Source organism: Asparagus officinalis, chromosome 2, assembly GCF_001876935.1.
Source record: "Asparagus officinalis chromosome 2, Aspof.V1, whole genome shotgun sequence".
In the NCBI taxonomy this organism is placed as follows: Eukaryota; Viridiplantae; Streptophyta; class Magnoliopsida; order Asparagales; family Asparagaceae; genus Asparagus; species Asparagus officinalis.
Genome location: NC_033795.1, coordinates 7,157,885 through 7,176,426, shown reverse-complemented (window position 1 = coordinate 7,176,426; position 18,542 = coordinate 7,157,885). Strand labels below are relative to the sequence as shown.

Genomic DNA, 18,542 nt, shown 5'->3' with positions numbered 1-18,542 from the left:
CTTACATATGTGCTCTTTTTTTATACTTCGGATTTTCACTCTTATCATACTTCGCAGGTTTTGTTTCCACCATTTCTGCACCTGCAGGGTCTTTGCCCTATGAAATGCTTGTACTTGACTATGAGATGGTAAGAAAAATGTAGCTAATATACAAGCGTTTCAGTCCTTTTTTATGTTGTGTTTCTCCGATTTTACATTCTGGTAAAATTTTTTCCACAATTACATTACGTCTTCTCCCATTAAGAGTCTAAAAAACCAACTCCATATGCAATACATTACTCGACTTCATGTTTCTGATCTAGGTTCTTGAAGAACTAGATGTCCTCCGAAAAAAGACTGAAGCACAGCCAAATGATGAAAAAAGAGATTTTATTTTCTTTATTCTTAAGGAGTAGTTTTTAGTTGGATGACAAGGTGGTGTATCTGGGATGGAGCTTAGAAGTACTTGGAAGAATATATTGCGGACAACAACTGAAAGAGTTGTTTTATATCTCTTAGCACAACTCAAGACATTGTCTCTTTTAGTTATTATGTACTTTTGTCAATCAAAGCAGTAGGGAACTTGATCTATTTTTATTTTTGCTTCTTTATCTAATGTATATCAATTGATGTTTTCTGCTTCTTCAGGATCTGCAATTACTGGACCAATTGGAAAGATGTATGCTGATTTGTGGCCTAGGATTGCTAGTGTAGCCAATGCCATTATGTAATATCTAGATTTTTCTTCAGGTGTCAGTGAGGAGTAAGAGTAGTTTCATGTTATTTGTTATTGAAAAGAAAATGGAGTTTTTTAAATATGGATACATATTTGTGTTAGATGTTTTTGTTTTCCCGTGACGTACATATATTGGAATTGATATTCTGAGATCCAGGTGATGGTAGCATTGTTTTCCTTTTGTTATGAAATTAAATGGTGATGGTTTGAATATAATAATGGTGATGGTTTGAAGATAACATTGATTCATATAGTGGATATCATTGTTGGAAATTTATTAATAAATAAGCTACTAGAAAATTTGAAGATATTTTGTCAAACTTCTCAAGGGGTTTTGTGAAATTTATCCTAACTTTTAACTCAACATAAACCTTAATGTCCGCATAAAGATTGAGGAGTTAAAAGAAAGCATAAATTTTTTTAAAACACAAATTCTGAAATCCAAGTTCATGTATAATAAAGTGTATCCAAACACTATATTTCAAATGTTTGATTTCAAATCCTTGCATTTTGTAAAGACATCCAAACAAAAGGTTCTATCAAATCATTGATTTCAAATCCTAAATTTAAAATCCTTTGATTTTAAATCAACATTCCAAATCCAAATATTAGTTCCCAAACATAGCCTTAACTAATTATTAAAATTATTCGATTCATGTGCATTACATTGCTAAGATGTATACTATTAACCTTTACTAATTGCTTATATTGTTTTTGATTTAACATGGACAATTTGAGGTAGGTCCCAAAAGATGTTGTTTTCAGAAAAGTCACAAAATCTTTCAAGTCGATCGCACCAAAAGGTATTTGTAGTTGAGATGATATTTTAACCTTAAAAAAGACCGTTAAAAAATCTCCCATTTTTCCATTATACTCCCTCCTTCTTCATTCCTATCACCCATTGGCTCAATCAATTGAAAGCGGACCATCGCTTGATGGTCTTGCTAGGCTATTGTTGGTTGAAACCGATTATTGTCAATGAACTTCCCTTATCGACTATTCCTACTTTAGAGATAGAGAAGAGGAGAAACATATAAGGAGGAGGATAAAAGACAAGAGAGGGTAACTTAGGAGAGTAGGACATTTAAATTTAATCCTAGTTAAATTTAAGGTAAGAGTTTTTTTGTTTTAACGGAGATCGTATGGACCTATTTGATGTAAGGTAAGAGTCACTTTTTAGTAACATGTTTTGGAGGGTTTATTTTAAAATTATCTCTATTTTCAGTGACCAACAGTAAAACGTGAATAATTTTGAATATGACGGAATGCCATTAAAAAATTTGTCTGTATATACTTATCCTTGATTATATTGAATGAAAATGCTGTTTTTTTGGCGTGCAAAAAGATTTCGGATATGTGATTAACAAGAATCAAGTCAGAAGTGACGTAGAGTCCAAGTTGCCGTCAGTGGTCTTAAGAGCAATGGCAGCAAGCTCCCACCGCCCGCTCTCAAGGTCTATGTGGCGACTGGAGCTCGTGCAAACCCTCCAGCAAGCTCCCAAGGAGCCGCTTTGGGCTGGCATGGCATGGAGCTAGGGAGCTCGTGCCACGGAGCTCCTAAGTATTAAAAAAAATATTTTTTACAAAAAAAAACCCTATATTTGAACCCAGAACCCAGTTTCGAAATGTGTGTTAAAAATTAGCCGTTGAACAGTAAAAAAATTCTATAAATTCTCAATTCACTACACAAATCATTCCACACAACTCTCTCAAAAAAATTCTATATTTTCCTATCAAATTACAAATATCATGGATCTCTCCCAAAACTTTTATTCGCAACTCTTTAACGGTGAAGGATCGACCTTATACCCACCGTTCTATACAGACGTCGTAGAAGAAGGTCACCCCATCGAGTTCTCGCAATCGGCAACACAACAAGTGTCATCCCAAGAAACACCGACCACAAAGAAGAAGAAGGCTTACACGCGGTCCGAAAATTGGACTGTCCACGAGGATAAGCTTCTTGTGTCTTCTTGGCTGAACACGAGCCAAGACGCCATCCAAGGTACGGGGCAACACAAAGATAAGTTTTAGCACCGAGCTAACGACTATTTTATCCTATACTCCACCGATCCAACGAGCCGCACGCCAAACCAAATGATGCATCGTTGGTCAACGATTCAATTGTCCGTCAACAAATTTTGTGGGTGCGTTGCTCAGATTGAAGGAAGACAAAGATCTGGTACGGGAATTATTGACCAGGTAAATATTTAATTATGTTTGATTATTTTTGCTCAGATTCAATATGTTTAATTATGTTTGATTATTCTAAATTTAACTCTTGTGTAGACTGCAGAAGTAAAAGAATTATACCAATCTCTTTATGGTAAGCCATTCGTGTTTGATCATTGCTGGGTTGAGTTGCGTCATCATCAAAAGTGGATCCAACAAATGGAATCTTACAATAAGATTCGATCACAGCCGAGAAGAATCACAAACTCTGATTCCTCACCAAACAATTCCATGCCAGCGACCCCCATCGAGTTGAACACTGACTCGGATGATGTGTTATTAAGGCCTGAAGGGAGGAAAGCAGCAATGCTCAAGAGGAAACAAAATGTGGAAAACTCTGAGTCCGCTACGTCCATCATGGGAGAGGCTTTCGCGTGGATGAAGCAAACCACCAATCAAAAAATGGATCTAAAACAGAAGAAACAAGATGACGATATCATGAAGATGGATCTCTCAACACTCAATTCAGTTCAACGACAATACTTTGAAATGCGTCAGGCAGAGATATTGGAGAGGTGGATGTCTAAGGGTTCTTCCTAATTATCATATATTATCTTGTATTAGATTTATGATTGTACTCGCATCGCATCCTAATTAGTTCTTCCTAATTATCTTGTATTAGATTTATGATTCTACTTGAAGTTGAAAATTTTGGCATTTAATGAAAACAACTACTTCATTGAAAAGAAAATTGGCGTAGTACAACAACTCGAACTTCTTTGCTGAAATTACATTAGACATAAAGAAACTTAATCCTCGTCGATGGATCCCTTGAGCTGCCACAGATGCTCGATCAAATCATTCTTTAGTGATTTGTGTGTTTGCGTGTTCCTGATCCGATGATGATTTTGGATGAACTCAGTTAGAGGCACCGTCTGCACATGAGAAGGTTCAACGACTGGTATCGAATCATTAAAGTCGAAGTTGTTGTCCAATTGACAATCTCGTTCATCTTCAACGATCATGTTATGCATTATGATGCAAGCTGTCATGATGTCTTTCAGCACACTAGGTTGCCAGAAACGTCCTGGTCCACGAACAATCGCAAATCGAGCTTGCAACACGCCAAAAGCTCGCTCAACATCTTTTCTTGCGCTCTCTTGTTGTTGAGCAAAGTATTTATGCTTGTTTCCTCGCGGTGCTGGAATAGTCTTCACTAATGTGGACCACTCTGGGTAAATCCCGTCGGCGAGATAGTATCCCATATTGTACTCGTGGCCATTAACAGTATAGTTGCACGGTGAAGCTCTTCCCTCCGCAAGTTGTGCGAAAACCGGTGAACGATGTAGCACATTGAGGTCATTGTGAGACCCCGGCAGTCCAAAGAAGGCATGCCATATCCAAAGATCTTTGCTAGCTACGGCCTCCAAAATAATTGTAGGTTCATGAAAATGCCCAGTATACATACCTTGCCAGGCGGTTGGACAGTTCTTCCATACCCAGTGCATGCAGTCAATGCTCCCAAGCATACCAGGAAAACCTCGTTGTGAACCCTCCTCGAGCAGGCGTGCAACGTCTTCATTAGTCGGTGAACGAAGGTATTCCTCCCCAAAGATGTTGATAATCGATCGCACGAACCTCTTCACGCTCTTAAGCGACGTACTTTTACCGATCCGAACGTAGTCGTCAACGGCGTCAGCGGATGCTCCATATGCGAGCATCCGCATAGCTGCAGTAATCTTTTGAAGGCTAGATAGTCCTAACTGTCCAGCACCATTCCTCTTTTGGACGAAGTACTTGTCATGTTCGACGACAGCGTCGTGGATTCGAAGGAATAACGAACGCGACATTCTGAATCTTCGACGAAAATAATGAAGAGGATATGTTGGTGTGTCAGCAAAATAATCTTGGAACAACCGATTGTGGCCTTCCAGTCGGTATCGATGGAGCACGGTACGTCTTTTGTGTTGAACTGAAGTTGAACCTTTCCCTTGTACTTCTTCCTCGACGGCAGCAGCTCCCATAAGAAAGAACGTCTTCATCATTTCACCATCGCTAGAGCTAGATGAGCTAGACATTTTGTTCTGGGAGACGATGGGTTGAGGTGAGAAGGCATCGAATTTTATAGGAATCAGTCGGTTGACGGTCAAAGTTTGCGATAACCTTTCCCTTGTTCTTCTTCCTCGACGACAGCAGCTCCCATAAAAAAGAACGTCTTCATCGTTTCATCATCGCTTGAGCTAGATGAGCTAGACATTTTGTTCTGGGAGACGATGGGTTGAGGTGAGAAGGCATCGAATTTTATAGGAATCAGTCGGTTGACGGTCAAAGTTTGCGATAACTCGAAGTTCGTGCCCAACCTCGAAGACCGCGAGCTACCTCGAAGACCGTGTGCGTTCCCTCGAAGACCGCGAGTTAACTCGAAGACCGTGTGCGTTACCTCGAAGACCGTGTGCGTACCCTCGAAAGCCGCGGGTTACCTCGAAGACCGTGTGCGCTCCCTCGAAGACCGTATCCAACGGTTAGAAATAAAATACAAGAGGTTTAAATATAATTAAAAGTAATGGGTAAAATATCAAAATAGAAGAGGGGTTTTTTTGATATTGTTGGAGCTCCTAACTAGGAGCTTGTTGGAGCTCCATAAAATAAGGAGATGCTCCCAAGGCCTATTTTTATAATTTTTTATACCAAAATGTTTGAGAGCTCTTGAGAGCTTGATGACTAGGACTCCTAACTGGGAGCTTGCTGGACTTGCTCTCAGTACCATTGCTAAGAAATAACAACTACAAGAAATAAAATCACGGATGCATACGTGGCACCTACTTGAAATTGTTGGAGATACTCCATCACCGTCCGCACCGACCTTTTACCGGTTAACCGGCAGCTCACTCGCGGACAGCCGGCACGTGCCCATCAGTCCTCTCTCCCGGCGAAGACCTCCCATTGGAAACCCATGAGACCTGCGCTGTGATCGTGCTGATTGGCTCACACGGTGGGACCCGCACCCATGAAGGTCTGATTCGGGGTGTAACACCGCGTTTTTTTTATTTATTTTTAAGAAAAAAGAAAGTTTATGTCGTAACTCGTAAGCACGGTTGGCTTTTCAAAATAGACCCTACTTGTTAGTTAAATTTTGATTTGTGACAAACTTAGAGTGGCGAAATCGAATCAAAACAAGGGATATTCATATTTATATTCGTTCGAAATCTTGCAAGTCGAACTCTCACCCCCCCCCACCCTCTTCACGCACAATTTATCCGACTTATAGTAGAATAAGCCACAGTAAATATTTATATTTACTTAAGCCACAAATTTACCATAAGATCATTTGTACCACAAAAAAGCGTCAAGTGAAAAAAATGCGCATGCGTGGGGGAGTTGATCCCATGCATTTCTAGCTTCATACGTGTCCCCGCTTTTCTACCAAACTTTTGGCTTTATTTACTCGTTTCCACCAACTACTTTTTGGGAGTTTAACAAATTGATAATCATTTGCCATCTGGCAAATGTCGGGTGATCGGATGAATGCAGATGGTAAGTGTTGAGCCACTAATTGACCAAATTTTACAGCTCAAGCATGACCACGTAAGTAGAATAGTGCTTTCAAAGATTAGTAAATTTTTTTTGATTAATACTGTAAATAGCAGAAAATTAGCTACCTGTCAATCTCATCTACATGTTTATAAGAAACTATTTAGTGGTGACGGGTTCATGATATTAAATGTACACTAAAAAAATATCAACTCTTAGGTTTATATACGAATGACGAGACATTTCCAATGATATTATTTTTATTAAAAAATATTTAATATATTAATATATATATATACAGATTTTAAGTAAGTAAAAAAAATAATAGGATACAGTGGGAATAATAAAATGTTGTTAAGAAGATTTGAGGGTTAATATTGTCTTTTTTGGGGGGAATAGTAAAATGGAGGAGGCTGCATATTTGGAGAAAAAACTCCAAATATGCAGCTGGGGGGTTGGGTTTGCAGCCGAGCTCCAAAATTTGGAGCTCGGTTGGAGTGTCACCGGGCTGCATTTTGGAGAAATGCAGCCCGGTTGGAGGTGCTCTAATTGACCAAATTTTACAGCTCAAGCATGACCACGTAAGTAGGATAGTGCTTTCAAAGATTAGTAATTTTTTTTTGATTAATACTGTAAATAGCAGAAAATTAGCTACCTGTCAATCTCATCTACATGTTTATAAGAAACTATTTAGTGGTGACGGGTTCATGATATTAAATGTACACTAAAAAATATCAACTCTTAGGTTTATATACGAATCCCAAAAATCTAATATTTCAAGAGCTAACGTCTGTTTGTTACATATTTAATATTATAGACCCATATGCAATTGATACTTTTCCGTTTAAGAATAAGTCTGTTACATGAAATTAGAGAGATTAAACACAACGTTTACTTAGTTTATCGATGAGCTGGAGAACTTTAGTATCTCAGGAAAACGAACTTCCTTAAGAACACCTCTTATTGTCTATAGCTACAAATCTTCTCTACGTACTGCCTTACTAAGAACCAAATAATTAACTAGTCCATTATTCTAATGGAGCACTTCTCTATCAAGCAAAAGAAAAAGAAAAGGACTAAAAAGAAGGGTTACCTTCACAAAACCCCCCTAAACTTCAGAGGTATTGGCACATGACACCTCTAAACTTTGTTTATCTTAAACGTTTTTCACTAGACCTCGCACATCTAAATTGTAATTAACTAAAAATTTTAGAGAAGAAAATCCAAATTTTAGGGTTGGGATTAAGTTACTTGTAAATAACAAGTAATAAAGTTTGAGATTTTTTTTCTCTCAAAAATATTTTAGTTATTTATAAATTACATGAAGAGGGACAAATGCAGTTTTTCCAGATTTCAGGTTTTAAATAAGTGACTGTTTATAGCCGTTTTGTGGACGTTAATTGGGTTTAAAATTATGTCATTTCAGAGGCTATAAATAGGTTTAAACATCAGAAAACAACAACCAAGTTTTACACTTGCAAGATCAAACATTTTGTGCATATTCACTCTCTAATTTTCCAGATTTTCATGCTAAGTGTTTAGAAAAAGAGAGTTTCTGATATTGCCTTGGTTTCAATCATTCTTAGAGATTGTATAGGCAATATTCAGAGAGTTAAAAGAATCCTAAGCCACTGCAGCACTTCACTACACATTCAAGGCTTATAGGATCAATTGTGTTCTTGCTTCAAAAAGGATTTCTCTCGGGTTTGAGAGGGTTGATCTCTTGGTTTAGAGATTGGGTGGCAATTGGCATGGTCTTGTCAATTGGTGTTGCAATTTGCATGGTCTTGCAAATTGGTCAGGTTTGCTTTTGATTTTGTAAGGTTTCAAAATCATAGTGGAAATCTCAAGCGGGATTTGCTTGGGGACTGGATGTACACCGGGTTGGTGGAACCAGTATAAACCTTTGTGTTTGTGATTGTGAATTTCTGATATTGTCATTTTTCTTTGCAATTTATAATCTACTTTGCATATATTTTAAAAGAACACTATTCACCCCTCTTCTAGTGTTCTAGTGTATCTATTTCAGATCCTACAAGGTCTATATGGGCAATTTTATAATTTTGACCGAGTCCAAACAAACAGCTTAGTCGATAGTTATTTTACATGTGTCGACTGTGGGTGGCATGAGTCATCCTTGTGATTAATGCGACGGTGACAGAGGGTCCTAGGTGATGTCGTGGTCTAATGAGTTATTAGGACTTTCGGGCGGGATGTAATAATGACTGTAACTATGCATTTAATGTGATGGTGACTGGCTGCCGGCGAGGGGTTCGAGAATGACCGCCTTTCGTCTCTACTTGGAGAGAAGGGACAACTCCTCACAAGAAGGGACATTTGTCTGGGCTTGTCTGGACCGAGTTGGGGTGTAGTCTGCTTGAGATGTGTGTCAGCCAGTTAATTGTTGATTAATACTTACTTATTTTTATGGCACAACAAGATTCATGAAGAGAAGATGGGGAAAAGAAATGAACTTATCTTACATTTTATGAGGGGTTGGAAGTTCAGATATGTACATTTTAGGCTTAGATACTGACTCAACGTATGCTAAAAAATTTTATATAAAAGGACATTATAATTATTTTTCACGTTTGTACTTGTAGTTTAAATGTGAATTTTATTGGAATAATAAGATTGTTTTGTTGTGCACGGCGCGGAAGCCAAACAAACAACCAACTATGATGCTTTGAGAAACCAAACCAACAAACGCCGAGAGAAAGACCAAACAAAACACAAACACCAAAGTTTACGTGGTTCGGCAATTGCCTACGTCCACGGGGCAAGAAGGGGGGTGGGTTTTCACTAATAGAGAAGGAGAGTACAAATTGAGATTACAAATCGCTCAAACGAACCAACTAATCTCACCAACAAATCTCTCAAACTCTCAACCAATAACCCTAACAAATAGCTCAGAAAGATCTCTCTTTTCTGTGCTCCAAAATCCCCAGATTTGCTCCTACAAAACCCTCAAATCGTATTGGTATTTATACCAAAACAGAAACCCAAACAGACTGCAAATAGGAACTCTAACTTTCCAAAAAACCCGTCATAAGTCGACTTAACAGTCTGCATAAGTCGACTTGGCAGAGCGAAAAACAACAACTGGAGAACAGAACTCTAACTTTCCAAAAAACCCGTCATAAGTCGACTTATCAGTCTGCATAAGTCGACTTGGCAGAGCGAAAAACAGCAACTGGAGAAGAGATCATAAGTCGACTTATCAGACCTGATAAGTCGACTTGGCAGAGCGAAAACCAACAATCCAGAACAGAACGTAAGTCGACTCATGCACCAACATAAGTCGACTTACCATAAGTCGACTTATGCCTGTGCATGAGTCGACTTATGACCAAAAATCTGCTTTTTCCAATTCTTCTCCACAATTCTCCACCTCGGCGAAGTTTTCCCAAAACTGATGCTAGAGAAAGGGAATAACCTTTTTCTACTATTTGGTTCTAAGAGTCTGAGACGGGATAATGTTTATTGTCATGCCTCAATAGAAATTCAGAAGGGAATACCTTTTAGTTAATTATCCGCATCTTGAAATTTGAGAACTGACATAATATCTCAAAATTGGAGATTAAACACCACCTTAACTAGTCATTCTGATGTCTGATGTTTCACGGGTCAAAGATTTGACTTCTAAGTCTGATGCAATGCACATTAATATTCAGTATTGAAATGGATGAGCTCAGCTGCACAAGCTACATTATTCTGCTAGACTAGTGGCACTAAATTATTTAGCCACGTGGAAAGTTAAATAATCTCATATTTATGCGGTAAACATGTACCAAACTTTATTTTCTAAGCCTCTAAAAGCGAAAACCACTAAAACCAATAAATATATGAGATACACATTGCAATATTAGTTAATGGAAAAAACCCTCCTAAATTTATGTTCCACTGTTCAACTGTTAATACAAATTTGCAACAGCAGACATGGCTGCATATTTGTTACTGCATTACAAGAATATATTCTATTTTAATGATAGGAAAAATTTCATAACACAATGTCATCGTAAAATCCAAAAAAATTGAAGAAAAGTGCTCAAAGAAAAACATAACAGAAATCAAACGAGAGATAAGAAGGACGAAACATACTATCAAAAGCTTCTTTATACATATCCACCAAACGGGAGCCAATTCCTTTCCTGTAATATTCCCAGTCAATAGGTTGAGGTTCCTACATGATTAATGAACACTCATGTCATTAGTCTAAGTGCAAAATATTAGCATAAGATAAACACCCACGAAACAAGAAAAATCAACGGCGCCTAAAGGGTTTTCATCTTTTTTTGATAGAAATAATACTTTTATACAAGCAATATTGTAGTTTTGTCACAATCTAAAGAAATATTATTTTTCTTTTGTATCTCATTGTAGTTTTGATTATACTGATGTGAGGAAAATGTGGACTTTTACACATATTGTGACACCCCTACTACAAATTCCTGGCTCTGCCACTGGCTCGGGTGTATATTTCAATCTAGACCACCTTTGGGTATTGAAGAGAAGAGGAAAGCAATACATCTAACATGAAAAAACAAATAAAATGAATCATAAAATGATGAAAAATCAGATTCAAACCAATTAAGATAATACTTGGTATCCACCCCGTGCCATTAGAACAAAATTTCTACAAGATGCAAACTGGCTTTGGCCGATTAACAGTGTAGAAAGACATAACTTGAAATAGCACTCCATTTCCTAATGACAGCTGAACAATTGCTCACGGAACGGCTTAAGATAGAAAATGGTAGTAAATTTTCTATCTCCGATCCCTCAAAATTTCAACAAATCGAAAGCTTGCAAAACCCTAGATCCGATCAGCTGAGGGTTTTCACCTGGCTGAACTTAGTCTGGAGTTCGTTGTTGACCTCATCGAAGGCTCGCCGGAGGTTGGCGTACTCCTTGCGAGCCTCGTCGGTGATGAGGACCTTGGCCATGCCGTCCCAGTCGATCATCGACCTCGCCGCCTTCGCCGCCGTCTCCACCGCCTTCTTCCCGCTCCCGCTCATCTTTCTCTCTCTCTCTCTTTCTCTCGAGATCGATCGATCGATCGATGAAAGGATTGATTCGATTTATTTGTTTATTTTGGAAACTTTTATCGTGAGGAGAGAAATGGGGGCTCGAGCTAGGGTAACAGGCTGGGGATATAATATGGAAGGTGTAGGTGGGCCTTTACATGGGCTGTTTAAGAATGCACAGGCCCAGAAATTTAAGCATTGCCCCTTTTATTGTACAACATTTTAAATCAGTGTAAGCAGAATATTAGTCTAATCACAAATAGTAGATCACGTGATCACAGTCTAGGTTAAAAAAAATATAACAGCATAAATAATTTATTTGATTCTCAAGGGTATCATGTGGTCACAGTCTGGGCCTTTACACGGGTATTATTGCTGATGTAGCTTCTATTGGTTTTCATTAATATAAATTCCATTTCGCTTAAAAAAATAAAATAAAAACAATATTATAACAGCATAAATAATTAAAATACCAGTATAATAGGTATAATTTGAGTACAACAGTTAAAATATTAGTGTAATCAAAGTATTTTTCCAATTAAAATTTCAATAAAATCACGAAATTTGAAATGTATACCAGAACACTTGCCCGCTCCATTTTCGGTATGGGCACCTTATGTGAGCTATCAGTTACTCAACCCTCCGACCCAACCCCTCAAAAAAATGAAGTTCTTTTTCACTAGCCTCTTCTTATTTCCTATTATCTTCATTCATGTGTTTGATGGGATTTACAGAAGAAAATGCTTCCGGAGAAAATGGAAATATTCTGCTTTTTCTTCTTCAAATATCAGTTGCATATAAAGAAAGTTGACAGTAACTTAGAATGAGATTTCAAGTAAATAATATGTTTTTTTGTTAGCATAGCAGCATTTTCAAACATCAGATACAGACAATCTTCCGCCCTAACAAACAATGTATACGGTAAAGGATTAGAGGAAAGACATGAATGAAATCCACACAAAAAGTGAGAAATAACTTATTGCGAGCCACCCCCGAGAAAAAAAAAAACTACTGCCGAGCCTCTTCCGTTCAGGAAATTGAATTCTGGACATGAACAAACTGTTGTGCACGGCGCGGAAGCCAAACAAACAACCAACTATGATGCTTTGAGAAACCAAACCAACAAACGCCGAGAGAAAGACCAAACAAAACACAAACACCAAAGTTTTACGTGGTTCGGCAATTGCCTACGTCCACGGGGCAAGAAGGGGGGTGGGTTTTCACTAATAGAGAAGGAGAGTACAAATTGAGATTACAAATCGCTCAAACGAACCAACTAATCTCACCAACAAATCTCTCAAACTCTCAACCAATAACCCTAACAAATAGCTCAGAAAGATCTCTCTTTTCTGTGCTCCAAAATCCCCAGATTTTCTCCTACAAAACCCTCAAATCGTATTGGTATTTATACCAAAACAGAAACCCAAACAGACTGCAAATAGGAACTCTAACTTTCCAAAAAACCCGTCATAAGTCGACTTAACAGTCTGCATAAGTCGACTTGGCAGAGCGAAAAACAACAACTGGAGAACAGATCGTAAGTCGACTTATCAGACCTGATAAGTCGACTTGGCAGAGCGAAAACCAACAATCCAGAACAGAACGTAAGTCGACTCATGCACCAACATAAGTCGACTTACCATAAGTCGACTTATGCCTGTGCATGAGTCGACTTATGACCAAAAATCTGCTTTTTCCAATTCTTCTCCACATGTTTTATTCTTTGTAACTTTTTGAGAGATTTTCCTGATCTTGATTAAGTACCTTTTTTTAGATGCTCTAATTGTATGATACTTTTCGACGAGACCTCTGTCATATTACATTTTGACATCTTTACAGTAGACTGGGCTTGAGGCTTGATTTTCATTTTGAAGCTAGTCTTATTTACATAGATCGATTGCAATAAGGGGAATTAATTTATTTTAATCAATCATTAGTCAGCTAGAATATAACTCTAATATGGAGCAATTGTCAAGTGGCAATATATAAAACAGATAGTTCTACTGATAACAAAGGATATTGCTTATGAGTTGTTATATCATTTAGCAATTCTTTCTCTTGATGTAACTCTAATATAGAGCAACTGCTAAGTGGCAATATATAATGTTTTACCCATAACAAAAAGATATTGCTTATGAGTTATCATATCATTTACCAAAATGAGCTTTATATATATATACATAATTACAATTCTTTCTCTTTATAATTTATATTTAGTAAAATTAGGTATCACATTATGGGCATCTTTTGCTTTATTTAATAATAACTTCTCTTTATTTAATAGAAGACAATCCTTGGGCTGGCCTGTCCCAAAATAGAATGCGTTGCCCACTCTGTGTCATTTTCGCAATTCAGTATCATTGCTATGGCCACATATTATAAGAAGCTTTTGCTAAGAAATAACAATAGAAATGTTAGGGGCACACCCCAAGTCACACCTCCAACTACACCTTCCCCTCTCATTCGCTACAGTACTCCGGGCCCGACATGACTTTTTAAAATTTAAAAACTACAAGAAATAAAATCACGGATGCATACGTGGCACCTACTTGAAATTGTTGGAGATACTCCATCACCGTCCGCACCGACCTTTTACCGGTTAACCGGCAGCTCACTCGCGGACAGCCGGCACGTGCCCATCAGTCCTCTCTCCCGGCGAAGACCTCCCATTGGAAACCCATGAGACCTGCGCTGTAATCGTGCTGATTGGCTCACACGGTGGGACCCGCACCCATGAAGGTCTGATTCGGGGTGTAACACCGCGTTTTTTTTTATTTATTTTTAAGAAAAAAAAGGAAGTTCATGTCGTAACTCGTAAGCACGGTTGACTTCGCAAAATAGACCCTACTTGTTAGTTAAATTTTGATTTGTGACAAACTTAGAGTGGCGAAATCGAATCAAAACAAGGGATATTCATATTTATATTCGTTCGAAATCTTGCAAGTCGAACTCTCACCCCCCCCCACCCTCTTCACGCACAATTTATCCGACTTATAGTAGAATAAGCCACAGTAAATATTTATATTTACTTAAGCCACAAATTTACCATAAGATCATTTGTACCACAAAAAAGCGTCAAGTGAAAAAAATGCGCATGCGTGGGGGAGTTGATCCCATGCATTTCTAGCTTCATACGTGTCCCCGCTTTTCTACCAAACTTTTGGCTTTATTTACTCGTTTCCACCAACTACTTTTTGGGAGTTTAACAAATTGATAATCATTTGCCATCTGGCAAATGTCGGGTGATCGGATGAATGCAGATGGTAAGTGTTGAGCCACTAATTGACCAAATTTTACAGCTCAAGCATGACCACGTAAGTAGAATAGTGCTTTCAAAGATTAGTAAATTTTTTTTGATTAATACTGTAAATAGCAGAAAATTAGCTACCTGTCAATCTCATCTACATGTTTATAAGAAACTATTTAGTGGTGACGGGTTCATGATATTAAATGTACACTAAAAAATCTCATCTACATGTTTATAAGAAACTATTTAGTGGTGACGGGTTCATGATATTAAATGTACACTAAAAAAATATCAACTCTTAGGTTTATATACGAATCCCAAAAACCTAATATTTCAAGAGCTAACGTCTGTTTGTTACATATTTAATATTATAGACTCATATGCAATTGATACTTTTCCGTTTAAGAAGAAGTCTGTTACATGAAATTAGAAAGATTAAACACAACGTTTACTTAGTTTATCGATGAGCTAGAGAACTTTAGTATCTCAGGAAAATGAACTTCCTTAAGAACGAACACCTCTTATTGTCTATAGCTACAAATCTTCTCTACGTACTGCCTTACTAAGAACCAAATAACTAGTCCATTATTCTAATGGAGCACTTCTCTATCAAGCAAAAGAAAAAGAAAAGGACTAAAAAGAAGGGTTACCTTCACAAAACCCCCCTAAACTTCAGAGGTATTGGCACATGACACCTCTAAACTTTGTTTATCTTAAACGTTTTTCACTAGACCTCGCACATCTAAATTGTAATTAACTAAAAATTTTAGAGAAGAAAATCCAAATTTTAGGGTTGGGATTAAGTTACTTGTAAATAACAAGTAATAAAGTTTGAGATTTTTTTTTCTCTCAAAAATATTTTAGTTATTTATAAATTACATGAAGAGGGACAAATGAGAAATGGTTAAAGCTCAGAGGTGTTATGTAAGACACCCCAAGGGTCAGGAGATTATATATGAGAGATACATTAGGGACTGATTCCAGAGGATTAAACTCCGTAACTTGATCAACATCAGCAATGATATTTAAGAACTATATAACTGAGCCTTTTCCTTTTACAATGTCAAAGGAACATTCATTGCAGGTAGAGGAGCAAGAATGTCAAAAAATAATATAATCTGCTAGGATGCGCTAGTTAAAAAAACTAATATTTGCTCAAAACCTTAGCTCACCGTTATAAACTGCCGCAAGTAGTCTGTAGCAAGTATAATCATCGATGGGCTTTTGCCCGTCGCTAATATTTGCCATCGCTAGTCTATAAAAATAAAGCCCAAACCTTAGCTCTAAAACCGCTATCAAATGAATTCTTTCTTTCATCTGCTTATCTCTTCAAGCTGGATGTCAAGGAGAAATCGAAGGCTGACCTCCTGAGTATGCTCAAGGATCTCAGGACAGAGTTCGTCCTCCTCCGCGTCACTAAGGTCTCTGGCAGTGCTCCCAACAAGCTCTTCAAGATGTAAGCGCATCATCAATTTCTAGATTTCAAAAAATAATAATTTTCTTGTTGGTGATCATCTCGTTGTTTGATAGCAGCAACGTGGTGAGGCTCGGAATCCTATGGTTCTGATGTGTTTCTCACTGTAATTTGAGATCTAGAGTCTTTTTCTGAAATCCTCGTCGCAATGTCCAGCCACTCCCTTCCTCTGCTCACTGCTTCTCCCCCACTTCCCTCCCCTCCTCGTTGCTCCTCCTCCAACTTGTCATCCTCCCCTTGCAAGAGGTAAACTAATCTTTTTATTGGCTAATTTTTATATTTTTATTTAATTAAATATGTTGGAATTTGATAATTATGCAATGAGTATTACCCCTACCCTAGCTACCCTAATTTTGAATCTCCAAGCAATAATATAGGAATCCATACATCTAGCTATATACTGTTAGGTTGGGGTGGATACCAACCTCCGTCGGCGGAGGAGCTCCGACGAGCTCCAGGATGACGCAGGTGAGCGTGGGTGGCGACGACGAACTCCAGGCTCAGTTCGAGATGGAGCTCGAACAGGCGAACGCGACCCTCGGCGTTTTGGGAAGCTCCGACCCCCGCGTCTGGGCGATGCCGACCTCCGCGTTTGCACTCCGACGTTGGCGTTAGGCGCGTGGTTGGCGATTGGCTGTTGCCAGCCTGTCGCTGAGATCGCCTATAAAACCCCCTCCATGGCCCTAGGGTTTTGTCGCCATGGCTTTTCTCCCCGAACTCTCTCTGGCGGCGGATCTCTCTTTAACGCAGCAGCGTTCTTTTTCTCCAGCTTTGAAATCGCAGCAGCGATTTTTGTTTCTCATCTCCAGCTCTCAACAGTGCATTGAGGGGAGATTAAGAAAGGGTTTAAGGGGAGAGAGAAAAGAGAAGAGAGATTTTATTGTGGGTATTAACACTGTAGCTACAGTGTTCATTTGAGAAATCACAGTTTAGGGATTTGCTCTTGATTTGTAATTTCTTGTTAGATTAATAAGAAATTTATTGTGTGGCTCCCGAGGACGTAGGCAGTTGCCGAACCTCGTAAATCTTGGTGTACTTTTTTTATACTGTGTTTCTGTTGCATTAGGGATTTCGGCGTTAAATTCCCAACAACTGGTATCAGAGCGTGAAACGATCTAGAGGAAGTCAGATTCAAGTGGGAGCCATGGCCGCAGATGAAGGGAAAGTGAGACTTGAGAAGTTTGATGGATCAGATTTCGGATTCTGGAAAATACAGATAGAGGATTATCTGTATCAGAAAAATCTGTATCAACCTCTCTCGAAGAAGCCGGAGGGTATGAAGGAAGAAGATTGGAATCTTCTGGACAGAAAAACCCTCGGAGTTATCAGATTGGCATTAACTCGCAATGTTGCGTTCAACATAGCGAATGAGAAGACCACGACGGGTCTTATGGCAGCACTCTCAAATATGTATGAGAAGCCATCAGCATCAAATAAAGTCCATTTGATGAGGTGGTTGTTCAATCTGCGAATGGCGGAAGGTGCATCGGTAGCACATCATCTCAATGAACTCAATACATTCACGACCCAATTGAGTTCAGTTGATATTGAGTTTGATGAGGAAATTCGAGCGTTGATCCTTTTGTCTTCCCTACCAGAGAGTTGGAATGCTACAGTCACAGCTGTGAGTAGCTCGTCGGGAAGCAACAAGTTGAAGTTTGACGACGTTCGTGATCTGGTTCTCAGTGAGGAGATCCGACGGACAGAGTCGGGTGAAGCTACAACCTCTTCAGTATTGCATACAGAGTCAAGAGGTGGAAATTCAACCAGAAGAAATGGATCAGAGGGCAGGAGGTCCAGATCCAGGAATCCCAGCAGCTCGAAGGCTATCGAGTGTTGGAAGTGTGGGAAAACCGGGCACTACAAGAATCAGCGCAGGAGTGCACGGGAGGAGAAGGAGGCAAATGCAGATGTGAATGTTGCCTCCACCTCAGGAGGAGATGATGCATTGATATGCTCTTTGGAGAGCAAGGAGGAGTCTTGGGTGTTGGACTCGGGAGCATCATTCCATGCTACTTCTTAGAAAGAATTCCTCGAGAAGTATATCCCCGGAAACCTTGAAAATGTATATCTTGGTGACGATCAAGCATGTGTCATTATTGGCAAAGGTGTGGTGAAGATTAAGCTGAATGGGTCAGTATGGGAGCTGAAGGATGTCAGGTATATTCCCGACCTGAAGAGGAACTTAATCTCAGTAAGCCAGCTGGCTAGTGAAGGCTACACGATGACTTTCCATGGAGATGACTAGAGGATTTCGAAGGGCGCAATGACGATTGCCAGAGGCAGGAAGACTGGTACCCTGTATATGACAGCAGGTGCATGTTGTTCGATCTCAGTTGCAACAGGCAATGAGATTTCAAAGCTGTGGCATCAGAG

At 38.8% G+C, this 18,542-nt stretch overlaps 2 protein-coding genes across 3 annotated transcripts; both read right to left on the bottom strand.

Annotated features, from left to right (window-relative positions):
• Positions 3,453-5,353, bottom strand: LOC109829378 (putative nuclease HARBI1). 2 transcript variants are annotated; one of them, XM_020396503.1, is made up of 3 exons: positions 5,248-5,353; positions 5,051-5,150; positions 3,453-4,871 (listed from the first exon to the last, which is right to left on the bottom strand). In XM_020396503.1, the coding sequence occupies exons 2-3, from the start codon at positions 5,142-5,144 to the stop codon at positions 3,697-3,699; spliced, it is 1,269 nt and encodes a 422-aa protein (XP_020252092.1). In that variant the 5' UTR covers positions 5,145-5,150; positions 5,248-5,353; the 3' UTR covers positions 3,453-3,696. The 2 variants fall into 2 exon arrangements, with proteins under 2 accessions (XP_020252092.1, XP_020252093.1); XM_020396504.1 differs by lacking the exons at positions 5,051-5,150; positions 5,248-5,353 and adding an exon at positions 5,230-5,244 and having other exon boundaries at positions 3,453-5,050.
• On the bottom strand, positions 10,446-11,551 carry LOC109829377 (ATP synthase subunit d, mitochondrial-like). Its single transcript, XM_020396501.1, has 2 exons — positions 11,263-11,551; positions 10,446-10,601 (listed from the first exon to the last, which is right to left on the bottom strand). The coding sequence occupies exons 1-2, from the start codon at positions 11,434-11,436 to the stop codon at positions 10,467-10,469; spliced, it is 309 nt and encodes a 102-aa protein (XP_020252090.1). The 5' UTR covers positions 11,437-11,551; the 3' UTR covers positions 10,446-10,466.